Genomic DNA, 14,741 nt, shown 5'->3' on the forward strand with positions numbered 1-14,741 from the left:
CTGAATGGCATAGTGAAGATCTGCTGTCCTCTTGGTATTATGTTGCTATATAGATAGTTTTGTAACAAAGTACCTTCTCACCGTTTGGAAAGTTCTGTTCTGGATAGGTTTTCCAGTTTTTTTGAGTTTATCCCTCAGATCTTGATCTTTGTCAAACACATTGATTTGTCCTCTAGTATTCTTTTTAGAAAACAGTAATTTTACTTCTTGAGTTCTCGTGGCATCTCTTCCCTCTGCCATATTCATACCAATTGTGGTTAGAGTTAAACATTGTTCAATAACAACCCCCCGTGTAGAGATATATGGTCCCCACCTTCCTTTTGTTATAATGTTCAATAGCAATGTGATCACCAGTATTCATGTATCACACGATTAATTCAAGTCAAAGTTCATCAAATCCCCTACTCAGAAAAAAGAAAGAATTAGATACCGTTTGGCAATGGGGCACTGATATTTAACATCCAAAATCTTAGTTCTTAAAACATTGCCTGCCCTCACAAGAGCCATGATCAATGGTGGATGGAGATCATGTTGCACTAAGGCCCCCGTACCCTCCAACCCGTAAACTCCCAGACACATAAATGAACCCGCTCCCACGCATTCCTCACAACTGGTGTGAAAAGTAGGTTAATTTATTGCCATCCAAGGCTTCCCACGATGCTAACTTCAGCAATGCAGTGTTTCTGCAGGCTCCGTGACTAGGCTTGTAACAAGCTGGGTGTGTCGTGTGAGATTGTGGCAATTGTCCAACTCTCAGGAGTTCCTGTTAGATCAGGTGAGCTGAGCAGGTGAATAATTTTCAAGCAAGCACTCACCTTGCTTGCAGTAGCATCTGAGTTAGCTGGATCACTGCAAATGGTCGTAGTTGATACCTGGGTTTCATATACACTTTAATTAAGAATCAGGATGTCCAGAGTCCCAATGCTCCTTGTTCAGAACTTGCCTTCTGCTGCGGTACATATCGCCATCGCCATCATGTTTGTCTGTTCTTTAGATCAAGAGAGGGAATCAGCATGGAACTATATCGCTGTCAATTTTCAGCACACGTGAACTGAAATCAGTGCATAGAGAAGACAAGTGCCATTGCTCCTTTTCACAAACTACCTTTCTTTGCGGCGCAAAACCTTGTCACTGTCATTTTACACGTTCTTTAGTCTGTGAGAGTTGATCAGCATGGAACTTTCTTGCTGTCGAGGTTCTGCATATCTGAACCAAAGTCAAAAACAAGTTGCCAAATCTTAATTTGCCTTGGGTACATGTCAAAATAGATCTTATGTGATCACAGAAAGCCCGATTCTGTGACTAGGACCACTCGTGACCCTCAAAAAAGATTTGTACATATGGCCCATGGTTTTTGTAGAACCAATCCAGAAGACTAGTGTTAAGATCAATACTAAGATTACATTCCATTGAAACTGCTTTTGCTCTTGAAATCATCAAGCTATCAAGTCACTTCAATAGTGCAATACTGTCTGTCATGGGAGCTTTGAAGAAGAATGAAAACATTGTCTATAAACTCAGCATCAATCTGGTATTAGAAAGTCTCCTTTGCCCACATTTTTCCAAGCAAAGGCAATATACCTTTCTTGAAAACATTGAGCTGTAGGTTTGCCATCATTGAGCCACAGGTTCAACAATTGGTGACTCAATCTGCATTTAACTTTGATACCTCCTAATGAGTATCACCTTTGTTGAACACTAACTCCTTTCCACTAAATGATTAGCCTTCTGAGTCAGAGGTTTGACAATTTTAAGAACACAATGCAATTACCTATGAATCAATGTCATATCACCTGTTCACCACTTCGATGTAACACTGACTCAACAAGCATTGTCTGCCAGCTGGACCTACTGGAGGGTAATGCAAGCTAAAATCACAGCAAGTCGGCCCAGTTGTTCCCTTATAGACTTACTCCAGGAAGTGGTATTTTATAAATGATTATCTGAAGCCCCTGTGATCCCTGTTATACAAGCATGGATATTTCTACATTAATTTAAATCTTTGATATCCTTCTTTATTACTTCTTTTTATGGTGTAGCTTGACATTGCAGCTTCAGCCAGATAATTATGTGACCAGAAAGGGTATTTAGCTCCACCTACATGTTGGGAGCCAAGAGTACTTATGTATGAAAATTAGTTGTTGGTTGACTGGGATGTTAACCCTGGTCAAGCAACAGCCTCAGCCTCTGTCAGAGAAGTGCCTAAATTAACCTGTGCTTAAACCTCTTCTACCTTGACACAAAAGCAGTGAGGCTTAACTTAAAGGCAATGTTTAAACTATTTATGCACCACACAAGCAGCAATAAAGTAAAACCATAAAACAATAAAAAGGCCATGCCAGTTTTGAAAAATAGAGTAAATGTCCATAAAGTAGTTGACACCAAAGTGACAAAAATCCAAACAGTGGAACCAGAGTTATGAATTTTTAATGTGTAAGGTCAAAACGAGTGACTGAAATATCAAAAACATTTGGTAGTGCAGGGTCAAAGTCGAAAAATATAGTTGACCGCGAAGTGGATTGGGACCGGTCAGCGCTTACCTTGAGACTTAGAAGACTTTTTGAAGAAAAATGGTCTGAGAAGTTAAAGTTCAGCAGGGCAAGGCTGCAGGTGGCATCCGAGGAGGAGGCTTCATTGTAAGGAAGACACAGGACAAAGTCGCAGTGATAATTTCTACATTTGGACTTAGTCTCTTTTTGGAAGTTGAAAAACTCCACCCGGATAAGGCAGGAGGCTGTAGTTTACGAGAGTTCCAAGGGACTGGATACCACTTCACCAAGGGACCGCTGAACAGGACTAGCTGTTGCAGAGAAGAATGTAGCTGGAACTACCACAAAGTCAAGGTGACTGGGTTGCTCCCAGCCTTCTTCTGGTTCTCAGAGCAGTTTTTAACGAAAAATATTTAAATGTTGGCTATCTGAGCACCTTTAGCATCACTACAAAGGGTCCACGACTGGAGGGGCACCACTTGGGGGGTGAGGGCTCACTCAGGCTGGGTCCAAGTGCAGGCTCAAGATTGTTGGAGGCTTTTATGTCCTTAAGGCTGTGATCAGGAGGCCAGCACAATAGCCCTTGGAGTGCTGGTCGTGCCAGGTTCAAGTGATCAAGCAAGGCTCAAGCAGTAGGGCAGGCTTCAGAGGGCTCAAGGCAGGCTCTAGGCAAGCAGCAAAATTGTCCTTCCTGGTGGAGCACCGGAGTATTGTGAGGTACACAGCAGGCATCAGCAGCAGAGCATGCAGTCTACTGAGAGTTCTTCCGCAAGTCCAAAAAGTTAACTAAAGAGTTGGTCAGATGATCCCTTCTTTTATTTCACCTGGTGCTGTCTTTGAATTAGGAGACGTTTCCAGAACATTCCCTTTGAAATGCTTCATGTTTTCTGACTGCCCTACCCTGGCTGCAAGCTGGATGCATGAAGAATTCAGGTGTGGCAAGTCCTTAGTTTGAAGGTAGAGCACAGCTATTTAGTTGCAAGTGAGGGCTGTGCCTCACTCCCCCACCCCCCCCAACTGGCCAGTAGATGGCTTTTCCAGGCACATCAAATCACTCTATTGTGTGGCTAAATGGGCGGAATAAACAATGGTCATCTACACCCATTCACGTGACCGAAGACAGGCTGCAGGCACCAAATAGTTTGGGCAGAAAAATGCCAACCCAAGAGGGTTACATTGCCAAGTCGAATCAACAATTTAAAACTGCATTCAGGTGCAGTGACACACCTGGAATATGTTTTAAGGAGTTACCTAAGTGGGTGGCACAATAAGTGTTGCATACCCACAAGTAGCATTTAATTTACAGGCCCTGGTTATATGGTATGCCGCCACTGTGTTTAAGGGAGACAGCACAAGCTTTTAGCATTGGTTAGCATTGGTAAAGTGCTCAGAGTCTTAGAGACAACAAGATTTAATTTCAGCAAAATATGGAGGGTACAAGCAAATTGTTTAGGGGTGACTCTGCAGAGAGAACCAAGTCCAGTAACAATTTTTGATTGGGAAGAAGTTATGGGCTTTCACAAACAAAATACTTGCCCTCCATATATCTTTGATCATTTTGTTTATACAGCTGCCTGAGTTTGAACTTTCAGGGGCACTCAAATGACATTGCAATACTATTAAAGTGTCTTAGATAACTACAGGATTTATGTTATATTTCTCTAGCAGGACCACAGATCGGAGGAAGGCAGTCATTAACCTGCATTTTATTTATTATTTATTTATGCGATTTTATATAGCGCGAACTTTACCCGAAGGTGTCAGAGCGCTTTACATAGGACCCAGTTACAACCATAAGGACTGAAGGTTACATTCGGAAAAACAAAATTGCAAATTTTTGACTTACATAAGAACCAGTTGAAAACATACGGATTTAGGATTACATGCGTTATAAAAAGGTACAAACAGAAAAAATTGCAAATGTACAAGAGATAAAGTCACACAAAGAGGAGATACAAATGGAAAAACTCTAGGCATATACTAGTGATATCTCTATCTACTTAGGGAGGGGAAACACATGGATATACTCTAAGAGTCACATAGGAATGGTAGAGAGCAAAGCGGACTCCTGCATAAACTAGTGATTAGAGTTATCTCTAGATACATAGGGAAGGGGTAAGACTGGATATACTCTAAAAGTCACATAGGAATGGAAGAGAGCAAAGCGGACTACTGCATGTTCCAGTGATTAGAGTTATCTCTATATACAGAGGGAAGGGATACACATGGATATACTCTAAAAGTCACATAGGAGACTAGTTCTTAGAGTTATCTCTATATACATAGGAAGGGATAAGACCGGATATACTCTAATGGTCACATAGGAATGGTAGAGAGTACAAAGGTCTACTGCATACACTAGTGATTAGAGTTATCTCTATATACATAGGGAGGGGATATGACTGGAAAAACTCTAAGAGTCACATAGGAATGGTATATGGTGCAAGGTCTAAAGCAAATACCATTGATTAGAGTTATTACAATAAGTCAAAGAGCAGAGTTCCATAAGTGTGGATGCAGTCACAGCACAAAGGGAGGGTGGGAGGGATGGAAGGGTATGGAGAGAAGGGGAAGCAGAAAAGGGAGGGAACATTTGAGGATCATCCACGGGGAAAAGGGTAAGAGGACGAGGGAATGGGAGGAGGGCTAGAGTCCAGAGAAACTGTCCGAAAACAGCAACAAAGTGTCGGTCAGGACAAAGCAAAAGTCAAGAAGTCCAGGAGTGAAGGTGGGAGATGAAGCTGGAGGCCAGCCGCAGGCGCGTCACCATCTTGGAGAGCTTGCAGTCAGCCGTCACGGTGGGGGTGAGAGTGCGCCAGGTGGTGAATGCCATGTTGACGCTGTTGGTGCAGTCACGCGTTGGCCGTGAGGCGCTGCACGGCAGCCAGTGGGTTGTGTGTGCATTCAACCGCAAGCAGTGTGGACCTCGGGAGCAGCGGCACATTCAGAACCCTGGTGCCATGTGGGGGGGGGGAGGGGTGAGTGGTCCGGGGTTCTGGCCCGTGTTGCAGGGCCACAAGGCAATCCAGCACTGGCAGTGGCCCCAAACTGGCAGCAGGTCGGGAGGCAGGCCAAAAATCCAAGAGAGGGCCGCAGGATTAGCAGGAGGCCGGGGAGAAGTTGGGGCGAGCCAGTGGTAGCGGCGATCGCCATCCGAGAATCGCCGCCGACCGCCATCTTAGAGTCAGGCAGGCGCTGGGAGGATTCCCTCAGTGTGGGTCTCCACCGAAATGAAACTAGTGGAAATTATGCCAGCTGCTGCGGTGAGAGTCTCGACAAGCCGGGGTAGCGCAGGACGCAATCCTACCTCCAGCGGCCGCAGCAGTCAGGGGAGTCCCCGGCGTAGTGCCGCCCGCCATTTTGAGCGCCTCCGCCCTCTCCTCCTTCAATTCGGAAGATCGAGCCTGTCCGCCAACTTGGGTGCGGTCGCTGTTTCTCCGCACCTGCCCTACTCGCTCCGCTTCGTGTGGATTGTTAGGTTTGGCTTGACAGTGCAACGGTCACATGACCTTTTATCCTGCACAAATATTATTCTACAGTTCTTTGCTTGCACACATGTGAATTCGGATGCTATTTACTTAAACCGGTTTGTGTTCTATATTTCATAATACAGTTGTTTTGGTTATGCTGTTGCATGGGAAATGGCACTTTTTTTCTTTGCTGATTGCTTTTTGCAGCTATGGCCTCGCGGTCATAGGGGAGCTTAGGTATTTGTGATTTCCTCTGTGGACTGGACTGCGGGACATAATTGATAAGACAGTTTCAGACATTGTTAGCAGCAGTACAGTTTAAGCCCAAATCCCTGAAAAGACTAGACCTTCCTGAGAAGGGGGGCTATAGGTAGGAGAATGAGGAGGAATGTAGACGGTTGCCCATTTGGAGGACATTGTCTAAAGTCTTTACTGAAACCCTCGCATACCAGCAGTAGAATCTCAACAAAGAGCTTCGCCACAGTGGCGCTTAAGACACTATAATTGGAAAAGTGGAGGGCCAGAGTGTAACAATTAAAGTTTCATTTGGAACCTCATTTTCAAGGGGTTCTGCCACCGCGAATTATTGTTTTAGGAGACAGTTCCAGTCCCCCTTACCACCGCCTCCAATACAGTTCTATCATTTGTCTGCAATTCGTGACAGCGAATGATTTACATGCAAATTGCAAAAATATTTCTGTACGCCCCATTGAATTTCAATCCTAAGTATATGTATAGTGGGACATATTGTTCACATTTGTGCACCAGACTAAAACAGGAAATATTATTCTCAGTTAGAGTCATAAAGCATAACATTTGGCAACAATAGAGCAAAATAATTTTTTTATTATTTTATTTCCATACTTACAAAAACATCTAAATCATTTGACAAGTAAAACAAAATAATGTTCTCTATTTCATATAACGTAAGCATCAAAAATGGTGCAAGAACCAAAATTAAATGCAGCTACAAAAAGTGCATAATATAGTTCCTATTTAATTGTGGTGGTGCACGTTATAAGCCTTATTTAACATGATTGTGCTAAACCAGACACCACATCATCCTTCTGTTATTTCTGACATGCTCTGATTTTAGCACTCGCTTTGCACCATTAGCGAAAAACTAGCTCAAACAGTTAACATGTTTGTTATTTATTGCACACATGTTGCATTGTTTTACTAGTAGTTCAAGGTGGTCACTCAAAATGTGGCCACAAGTCTCATACCGAAGTAGTGGTTAACCCAAGGACATAAACTCAGTGAACAATTTCTAATCAGCTTCCATGACCCACAAAGGGTAAAAACAATCGCAAATATCGTTTGTGCACTTTTTCACACTTTATGGCAACTTCGAAATGAGGTAGTTTATGTAAGAAAACAAATATTGTTGGATGTCCAATTTTACATAGATGTCCTTTAAACAGAATATGCTATTTTATGCTTAATAATTTTCATATACTTTTGTGTTAATAGGATTTCATACAGGTAATAGTGATTAACAGACGACAACTGCTTTTGAGGATGACACTGTGGATAACCTGTATTTTTTTATTACAGATGAGTGAAGCGGAGATCAATGGGCAGTACGAATCTGTGTGTGAATCGGTCTTCAGTGAAGTGGAATCTCAGGCAATGGATGCCCTGGATCTCCCCGGATGCTTCCGTACAAGAAGTCACAGTTACCTGAGGGCTATTCAGGCTGGGTACTCTCAAGACGACGACTGTATCCCTGCAATGACATCTTCCAATGTCACCTCAACCATCAGGTCAACCACAGGTAACCTTGAGCTATACCTGACACAAGCTATCTTCCAACTGTCTACATGAATACCTTGAGAAGGCACCATAGGTACTTTATAGATGCATCTGTTGACTCTGCATGTGACGGTGATTTGGGATAAAATACCCACAGCAATATATGATAAGAGCATTGCGAGTACCAGAAGAATTCCTGGCCATATAACAACATAGGACCCTAGGCCTAGTGATAGAGCGCGCAGGTCACCCGACTATAATTTTTACCATATGCACATTTGGGCCCATAAATTCAATTCACCATTTTTATTAATCAGGTAACATTACACTCTACTACCAGTAACCCAGTTCCTTCCTATTTGTTACCAATGTACCCGACTTACCAATCCACGTTACGGGTACCTTATGACCACAATGGATCAGAGAGCTAGCTGTAACAGGAAGGCAGACACCAAAATACAAATACTATTTACTCTATTTGCACTCATAAAATAACCACAGACTCAGGAAGTTGTAAAAACCTTTATCTAGTTTTCATCAGATGCAGAAAGCATAAGGTTCACAGCAAGCAAACTGTCAATAACTAAGATTATAAAGAGCACATATCCATATAGGAAGTAAATAAGACCAACCATTTAGGACCCTAAAGGGAAGGTAAAGACAGGGAACATACTAACAAGGATTTTAGAGCTTAGTCTCAGTATGATGTCTAAAGGACGGGAGAAAAGGAACATACTATGAAATCACAGTTGAGAATTCCACAAACTATATGAATTTTGAATATCGATGTGGCTATAGGGAAGGTAAAAAGTGGAACATGCTATATACTTCAGACGTACCAAAAATAAATCCACTAAAGGAATGGGTAAAGAAAGGAACATCTATATTTCATGAACTGTATGTAGGAATATACTAATAGGATGGGAAAAATTGGAACATGCTAGTATAGTAACTATAATGTAGGACTTTATCATTTGTCAGCAAAAGTAAGGTAAGAAAAGATCAATATGCAAGAACGTCTTTATTAAAGCAAAAGAGAATAAAGAATGCAAAATAGGTTCCCTCAGATTTATATTTACCTAGAACGGTGTGGAGACCAACCCTGGCCACAGGTCAGTTAAGGACAGGAGAAAACCCCAAGGAAATACGGTCGCCAGTAGGCCAACAGGTGCAGAATGGAACCCCAGGACAGGGCAACCAGATTAGGATCAGGACAGGACCACCAAGGTAAGACCAGCACCCGCAGTTCAGTTGCAACGCCTGCGCTACACCCTCTCTGCGGCTATCAGTCAAAACCCCGATTGGGTTATCGAATTCCCCAGCAAAGTGCTCCGCCAGCACTTAAGGTTCTCAAAACCCCCAATGGGTCTGTGAGACAGTCGGACAGAGTGCTCCGCAGCATCTCTGTTTCAGGATCAGCTATTGAGTGCGTTGGGTCAGTGACAGGTCAGCTATTCGGACAAGTCGGACAAATTCTCTAGCTAAACCTAGGCTAGTTATACTGTTTTCGTGTCAGTGTACCACCCCCCAAATGTTGCAAGTGTAAGAATCCCCAATTTCGATTGGTCCACAGGTAGGACAGGTCAACACACCAACCAGGATTTGACTTTCTCAATCCCTAATTTACATCTTTTGGGACCGCCTATTGATTTTGGGGTTCCCATGACATATGCTTCTCTCCTAACAATGGCGAATACAATTTAATATACAATTGTTACAAATGCAGTACAGTTCAGCTTCGTCTTGATGGGTTACAGGTCGGTTCCCAGGAGCATCTTGGCTGTGGCTGCCAGCTGGCTGGGTTCCACTGGTACAAGGTTTTCTTCCCTCTGCCAGGGTGACATGCGCAGTAGGGACTTCTAAGATGGAGTAATAAGCACCTCCCAGGCCCAAAAGATTTGCCACATGAAACATAAAGGAAGAAAATTTAGAACACAGAAATAAATGAGTACACTGTATACCAGGAATCCCTATATGACTCCCCTTACTTTATTTTAACTATAGCATTAAGATTAGTGCAAGACGAACAGCATAACAAAAGCTGCAGGGCAAGTATCGGACATGTGAGAACACAGAGCGGCCATTTTAGAGCTAGTGCGCAGGCGCAAAGATTTCCCACCAGAACTGCGAGTACGTCACGTCACGTGAGTGTGACCGACGCATGCGCAGAAGAAATTCCCGCGTAGCAGCAGCCATCTTTAGCAGCAAGCGTATTAGGATTAGTAAACACATAAGCAAGTGTCAATGGGACACCCCAAATGTGAAAATAAGGGCAAATTAGTAAGACAAATAGGTTGATTAATTTTATTAACGTTATTTGAGGTTCTTGATACAAGCAAGTCGCTGTGCGTGCGAATCCTTGATTCCATCAATCCCCTCTTTGATGATATTTTATATCATCACAAATTAATGGAATCAGATGCCAACTTTTCACATTTTCTCCAGTTCAATCTCTTCAAACATTCGATTCAGCTTTTCTTTAGTTTCTTTATTAGGGTGAGAATTGTTCACCCTTTTATAAATCTGATTATTCATTTCCTCTAATTCAAGTTCATCCACATTTCTCTTCACTCCTCTCTTGTTCACAATATATTTCTTTTGGTGCTTTCGACATTTACAGCAGATTATGATTACAAACACTACTAAACTTATTCCCACAATTGGCATCAGTACTTTACTAATTAAACTTTTACCTAAGTTAGAAAACCAATGACCTACGGCGGAGAGACCATCAGTAAGTCTTTTCCAGGCACTGTCAACCTCAAGTGGTTTGAGTTCTTTTTCCAAGTTTGTGATGTTCCTCACATACCCTTTGATTTCCACACTTTTGTCAGGTATGTAAGTGCAACAATGTTGCGCTTTCAACATTCTGCAGACTCCGCCCTCTTTTGCCAATAGTGTATCAAGAGCAAGTCTATTCTGTAAAACCATTGATCTTACCGCAACTAATTCGGTGTTGACCATCAGGAAACCTCCAGCAGTGTCAGTAGATAACCGATCCACTACTGTTGACAATTTGCAAATTCTGTGTGTATTCAGAACCACTCCCACTGTAGGTATCAGTGCACAAAAAATATCTCCTACTATTTCACCAGCACTTTCTCTTTTAGTACACGCTAATTCATTAGTCTTTTCAGTGCTTCCAGTGATTTTCCCCACATGGTATATCTTTGGAAAGACAATACCAAAAAAACAACTCCCGTACCAATGGTCGGGCACTTTGAAATAAGCCTTATTTCCACATATAAAATAAATTCCAGGAAACACAGGCTCTGACCCATCTTTGAAACCCCAACCTCCAATTACCTTGTAATTGTGTTCGCATTCACTGGAACCAATGAAAATATTGTTATAATAACTAGTTTTCTCTCTTTTAAGACAAAGTTTCCCTTTCTTTTCGAAGTCCATTAATATCGCAGCGTTAGCTCCACCATTTGAGGTGCTCCCTACACTCTCTGCCCATTTGGGAATTTTCTGGTTCTTGTCTTTGGCTTTCTTTTGGAAACGTTCTCTTCTTTTCTCTACCATATTCAGAAATTCTTTTTCTTTTTTATGTAATGAACATGTCAAGTTATTTTTATGTGCGTCATCTATGTCTATCTTACCTACTGTTAGAAAATAATCACTCATGTATTTTGCTACGTCTCTAGTTGTATGTACAGGGTTCAGGTTTCTTCGAACAGGAAGTTCTGAAAATGTCACGTCAAGGTTTGAGTAATAATACTGCAAAGGTCCTCTTCTATAAAATAAGCTAGTTAGTATACTACAGGAAATTCCATAGGTTAAAGGCAAGTGGTGATATGTCACACCTTCAGCTACTGAAGTGGATAGCTTCATGCAAACGTAACAGCCATCTATTTCCATAGCTTCTACATAATGTACTAACAGGTTCGCGAAAACATTTAAATGAGTTTTGTTCTTGATTTTGTTAAAGTATAATCCTTCCTCATCTGGTGCTTCTAAATCTAACTGTGTCTGCTTCAGGCTAAATGGTTTGTCTAGTACGTCTACTCTTTGTGGTGTACTTCTATTGTGTGATTTGCTACAGTGTCATCAGGTAGGTTATTATTTGGGTAAAGACTCGGGTTTTTACTCATCATAGAAGGAATAGTTATTGTTAGTCCTATCCAAAGTATCAATGCTATTGCTACACTACATAAACATACTTGACAGCATGTTTTAAAACAACCTAGTCTCGGTCTCCCATTCTCAGAAGAATCAGACATTTTGGCTCATAAGAAGCTTCAACCCCTCTTAGTAACTCTGCACAGCTTGCTTACTCGAGTAACTTTTCAGGTTGGGTTTGCTTCTTCGCTGGTCTGTTCAGCAATCAATTCTTCATCACATTCATCACTTTCGTCACTTATCTCCAGATTCTCAAATTCCTCCACCACAAAATAAGTCCACTCAGGACTCGGGTACTTGGTATTCAGCTTCTTGATGCAGCACTTCTTCTCTTTGGTTTTGTCACTACTGGGTCAGTTTGACTCGAGACCTCATTTATCTGTTCAGGGTCCTCGTTTACCGTCTTTAGACGCAATCTCAGTCTTTTCACAAATCTAGGTACTGAGTCACCTTTTCTGATTCTTTTAACTGGCACTGTGTCTTGGCCTTCGTCAAACGCCCTTTTGTTTTAGTTCAGTTGTGGCACATTGGGATCAAGTTTTTCCTCTGTATTGTTCCCTAACTGACTAGGTCCAGGTCTTTCATCTGTTTCTTCTGCCTGGTCCCTAAACTGGCCTTGTTCAGGTGTATGCTGATTTTGGCTTTGATCTGTTTCAATCTCTTCTTCCTGAACACAATTGTCTAATCCTATCTGTTCCTGTTCAAGCTCTCCGAGCTCTTGATTTCCTTCCGCTTGAACTTCCGAGCTAGTTTCTATCTGTCCCTCCTCTGACGCAGGAGTTCTTGGAGGAGTGTCAATTACCTGCTCTCCCCCTATCTGGTCCTCCTCAGAATCAGATTTAACGTGGATTTCGATGATCTGAGTAGCTTCTTCTTCACCTGTCTCGTCCTCACTATCCCACTGTCTATCTAAATAGGTCTGTCTTCTGGTTCGTATAGGGTCGATTGTCAGATCGATTATTTGGGACCCAATCTTCTTGACTGGAGCTCGGTTTGTAGTGTAGCTCCTATTTTCCCAATAGGCTCTGCGCATTGGAATAGTACCTACAGCAGTAAAGGCCTAGGCCAGACGTTAACTAGGTCTACTACTGTCGATACTAGACTTAATTTTTGGGTTTGCCAGCTAAGCTCAGAGTTCGCTAGAAACTTTCTCGAATGTTCAAGGAAGGATTAACTTCCCTGATTAGACAAGAAGGGATTTAGTTTCTGACAACCATAGAACATGACAACTTTGCTCTCCCCTAATCAAGAGTCAATCTCAAGAGTCGTGTGAGCACAAGGCAATTATTTTACTCAGTCAGTACGTGCATTCTTAGTCTCATCAGAATGTAGAGAAAAGGAAGAGACGGGCGTGTTCAATAAAAGATGTTATTTATTGATCAGTCTCTTTTCTCGTACAAGAGAAATGGATCGATATTATTGCGATACTTATAGTTAAGTAAAGTGCATACATTAGAAGCAATAGTATAAAATAATACTGTAAAAACATTGATATGGTTTCTGAGCCATATGATGTTTAAAATAATTAAAATATATTTACATACACATATACATTTGACTAAACGTACTCAACTGGTGTTTCTAAATACGCCTACCCCGTGTACCTGACCTAAGTCTAATGCGTGGGCGGGAATAGAAAGTTACAGTTTAAGTTAAGTTTGTTTTTGCCAAGTGAATAACTAAAGAATTCTCTAGGAGGGGTTATTCAGTTCTGTACCTGGAATTTAGGATGAATGAGGAATGGTATCTCTTTCTCTGCTCTCGATATTCCAGGCTGCCTGCGAGGGCTACCCGGAAGCGCCGGTGCTGGGTCTCTCGGCTTGAGATAGCAGCGCGTCTCTCAGCGCGTCAGGAAGGCGGGGCTGCTGCCTGCGGGGTCTGCTTCTGCTCTCGGCTTCGGCAAGTATGGCTGCTCCGTCTTGTCACCACGCGTGTGTTTTGCATAGGGCAAGGTCGGCAATATTTATACCTTAAAGGTGCTGGGATTGACGTAAGGATGGACATAGGTACGTCAATAAAGATGTCATACGACTTGCTCGTTAGCACATTCTTTACTAAAGTTCTCTGTGAAATCAAAACAATGGCCGCACGGATTATCCAGGTTGTCATAGGTTTGATTTGTTATGAGAACGTCGTATGCCTTATCAGGGGCTGGAGGAATGTCGCTTGTCTAATTAGATCTCAAGCGTTATGACCTAATCAGATAACACGTTCCTGTGCCGTAGTGTGACTGCGTCAGATAACGGTATCTGCATCATGGGGGATTTCTTGCCTCATGGGCTGACTGTTAGTTAACTAGCTAGTAAGTTTAACCAGGATAGGGTCAGGAATAGGGGGATCGATTCAGAACCTATAGAAATACACGACACCCACTCCACGCTAACTATGGTCATATCTACTAATCTATGCATAGTATAACATAGTACAACATACTATAGAGTATAGTGTATACCTTACCACCCCAAAATACATAAATGCATTTCGAAATTTTCAAATATACTGAAAAATTGCAGTCATATATATTGTATGCACTTAAGCTATGAATTAAATGCAAAAGTAAACACGCATTGTTATGCATTATTGCTTATTGGTATATGAGAAATACACATGAAATGGCTCTTAATATGGCTATACAGAAAAAAAGTCGAAACCATTTCATCACATAAAATATATTGTGAACATACCAGCGGGCAGCTAAAGTCTATATAAAGTCTATAAAGTATCTAAAAAAATAGAAATCTTAGTTCTCTAGGAATAGTTTCTTACTTTAAGCAGAAGATCAGTGTCCCGGGAAAAAATATATAGAAAAATATTTTAGGGGTTTGCTGAAAAAAGTTGCTGTCCGTGAACTGGATTGTAATTGTTCATGTGACTTTATTTTTAAAGTTGAAGGCCGAATTCA

At 41.8% G+C, this 14,741-nt stretch overlaps 1 protein-coding gene across 1 annotated transcript in view; it reads left to right on the top strand.

Annotated features, from left to right (window-relative positions):
• DLGAP2 (DLG associated protein 2) overlaps positions 1–14,741 on the top strand; it is a 1,782,978-nt gene that overhangs the window by 1,321,030 nt on the left and 447,207 nt on the right. The window contains exon 5 of the mRNA XM_078647907.1: positions 7,517–7,736. Coding sequence (XP_078504033.1) covers positions 7,517–7,736 — 220 coding nt within the window. The remainder of the gene's footprint in view (positions 1–7,516; positions 7,737–14,741) is intronic.

The sequence above is a fragment of the Lissotriton helveticus genome, chromosome 6 (assembly GCF_964261635.1).
Source record: "Lissotriton helveticus chromosome 6, aLisHel1.1, whole genome shotgun sequence".
NCBI lineage: Eukaryota > Metazoa > Chordata > Amphibia > Caudata > Salamandridae > Lissotriton > Lissotriton helveticus.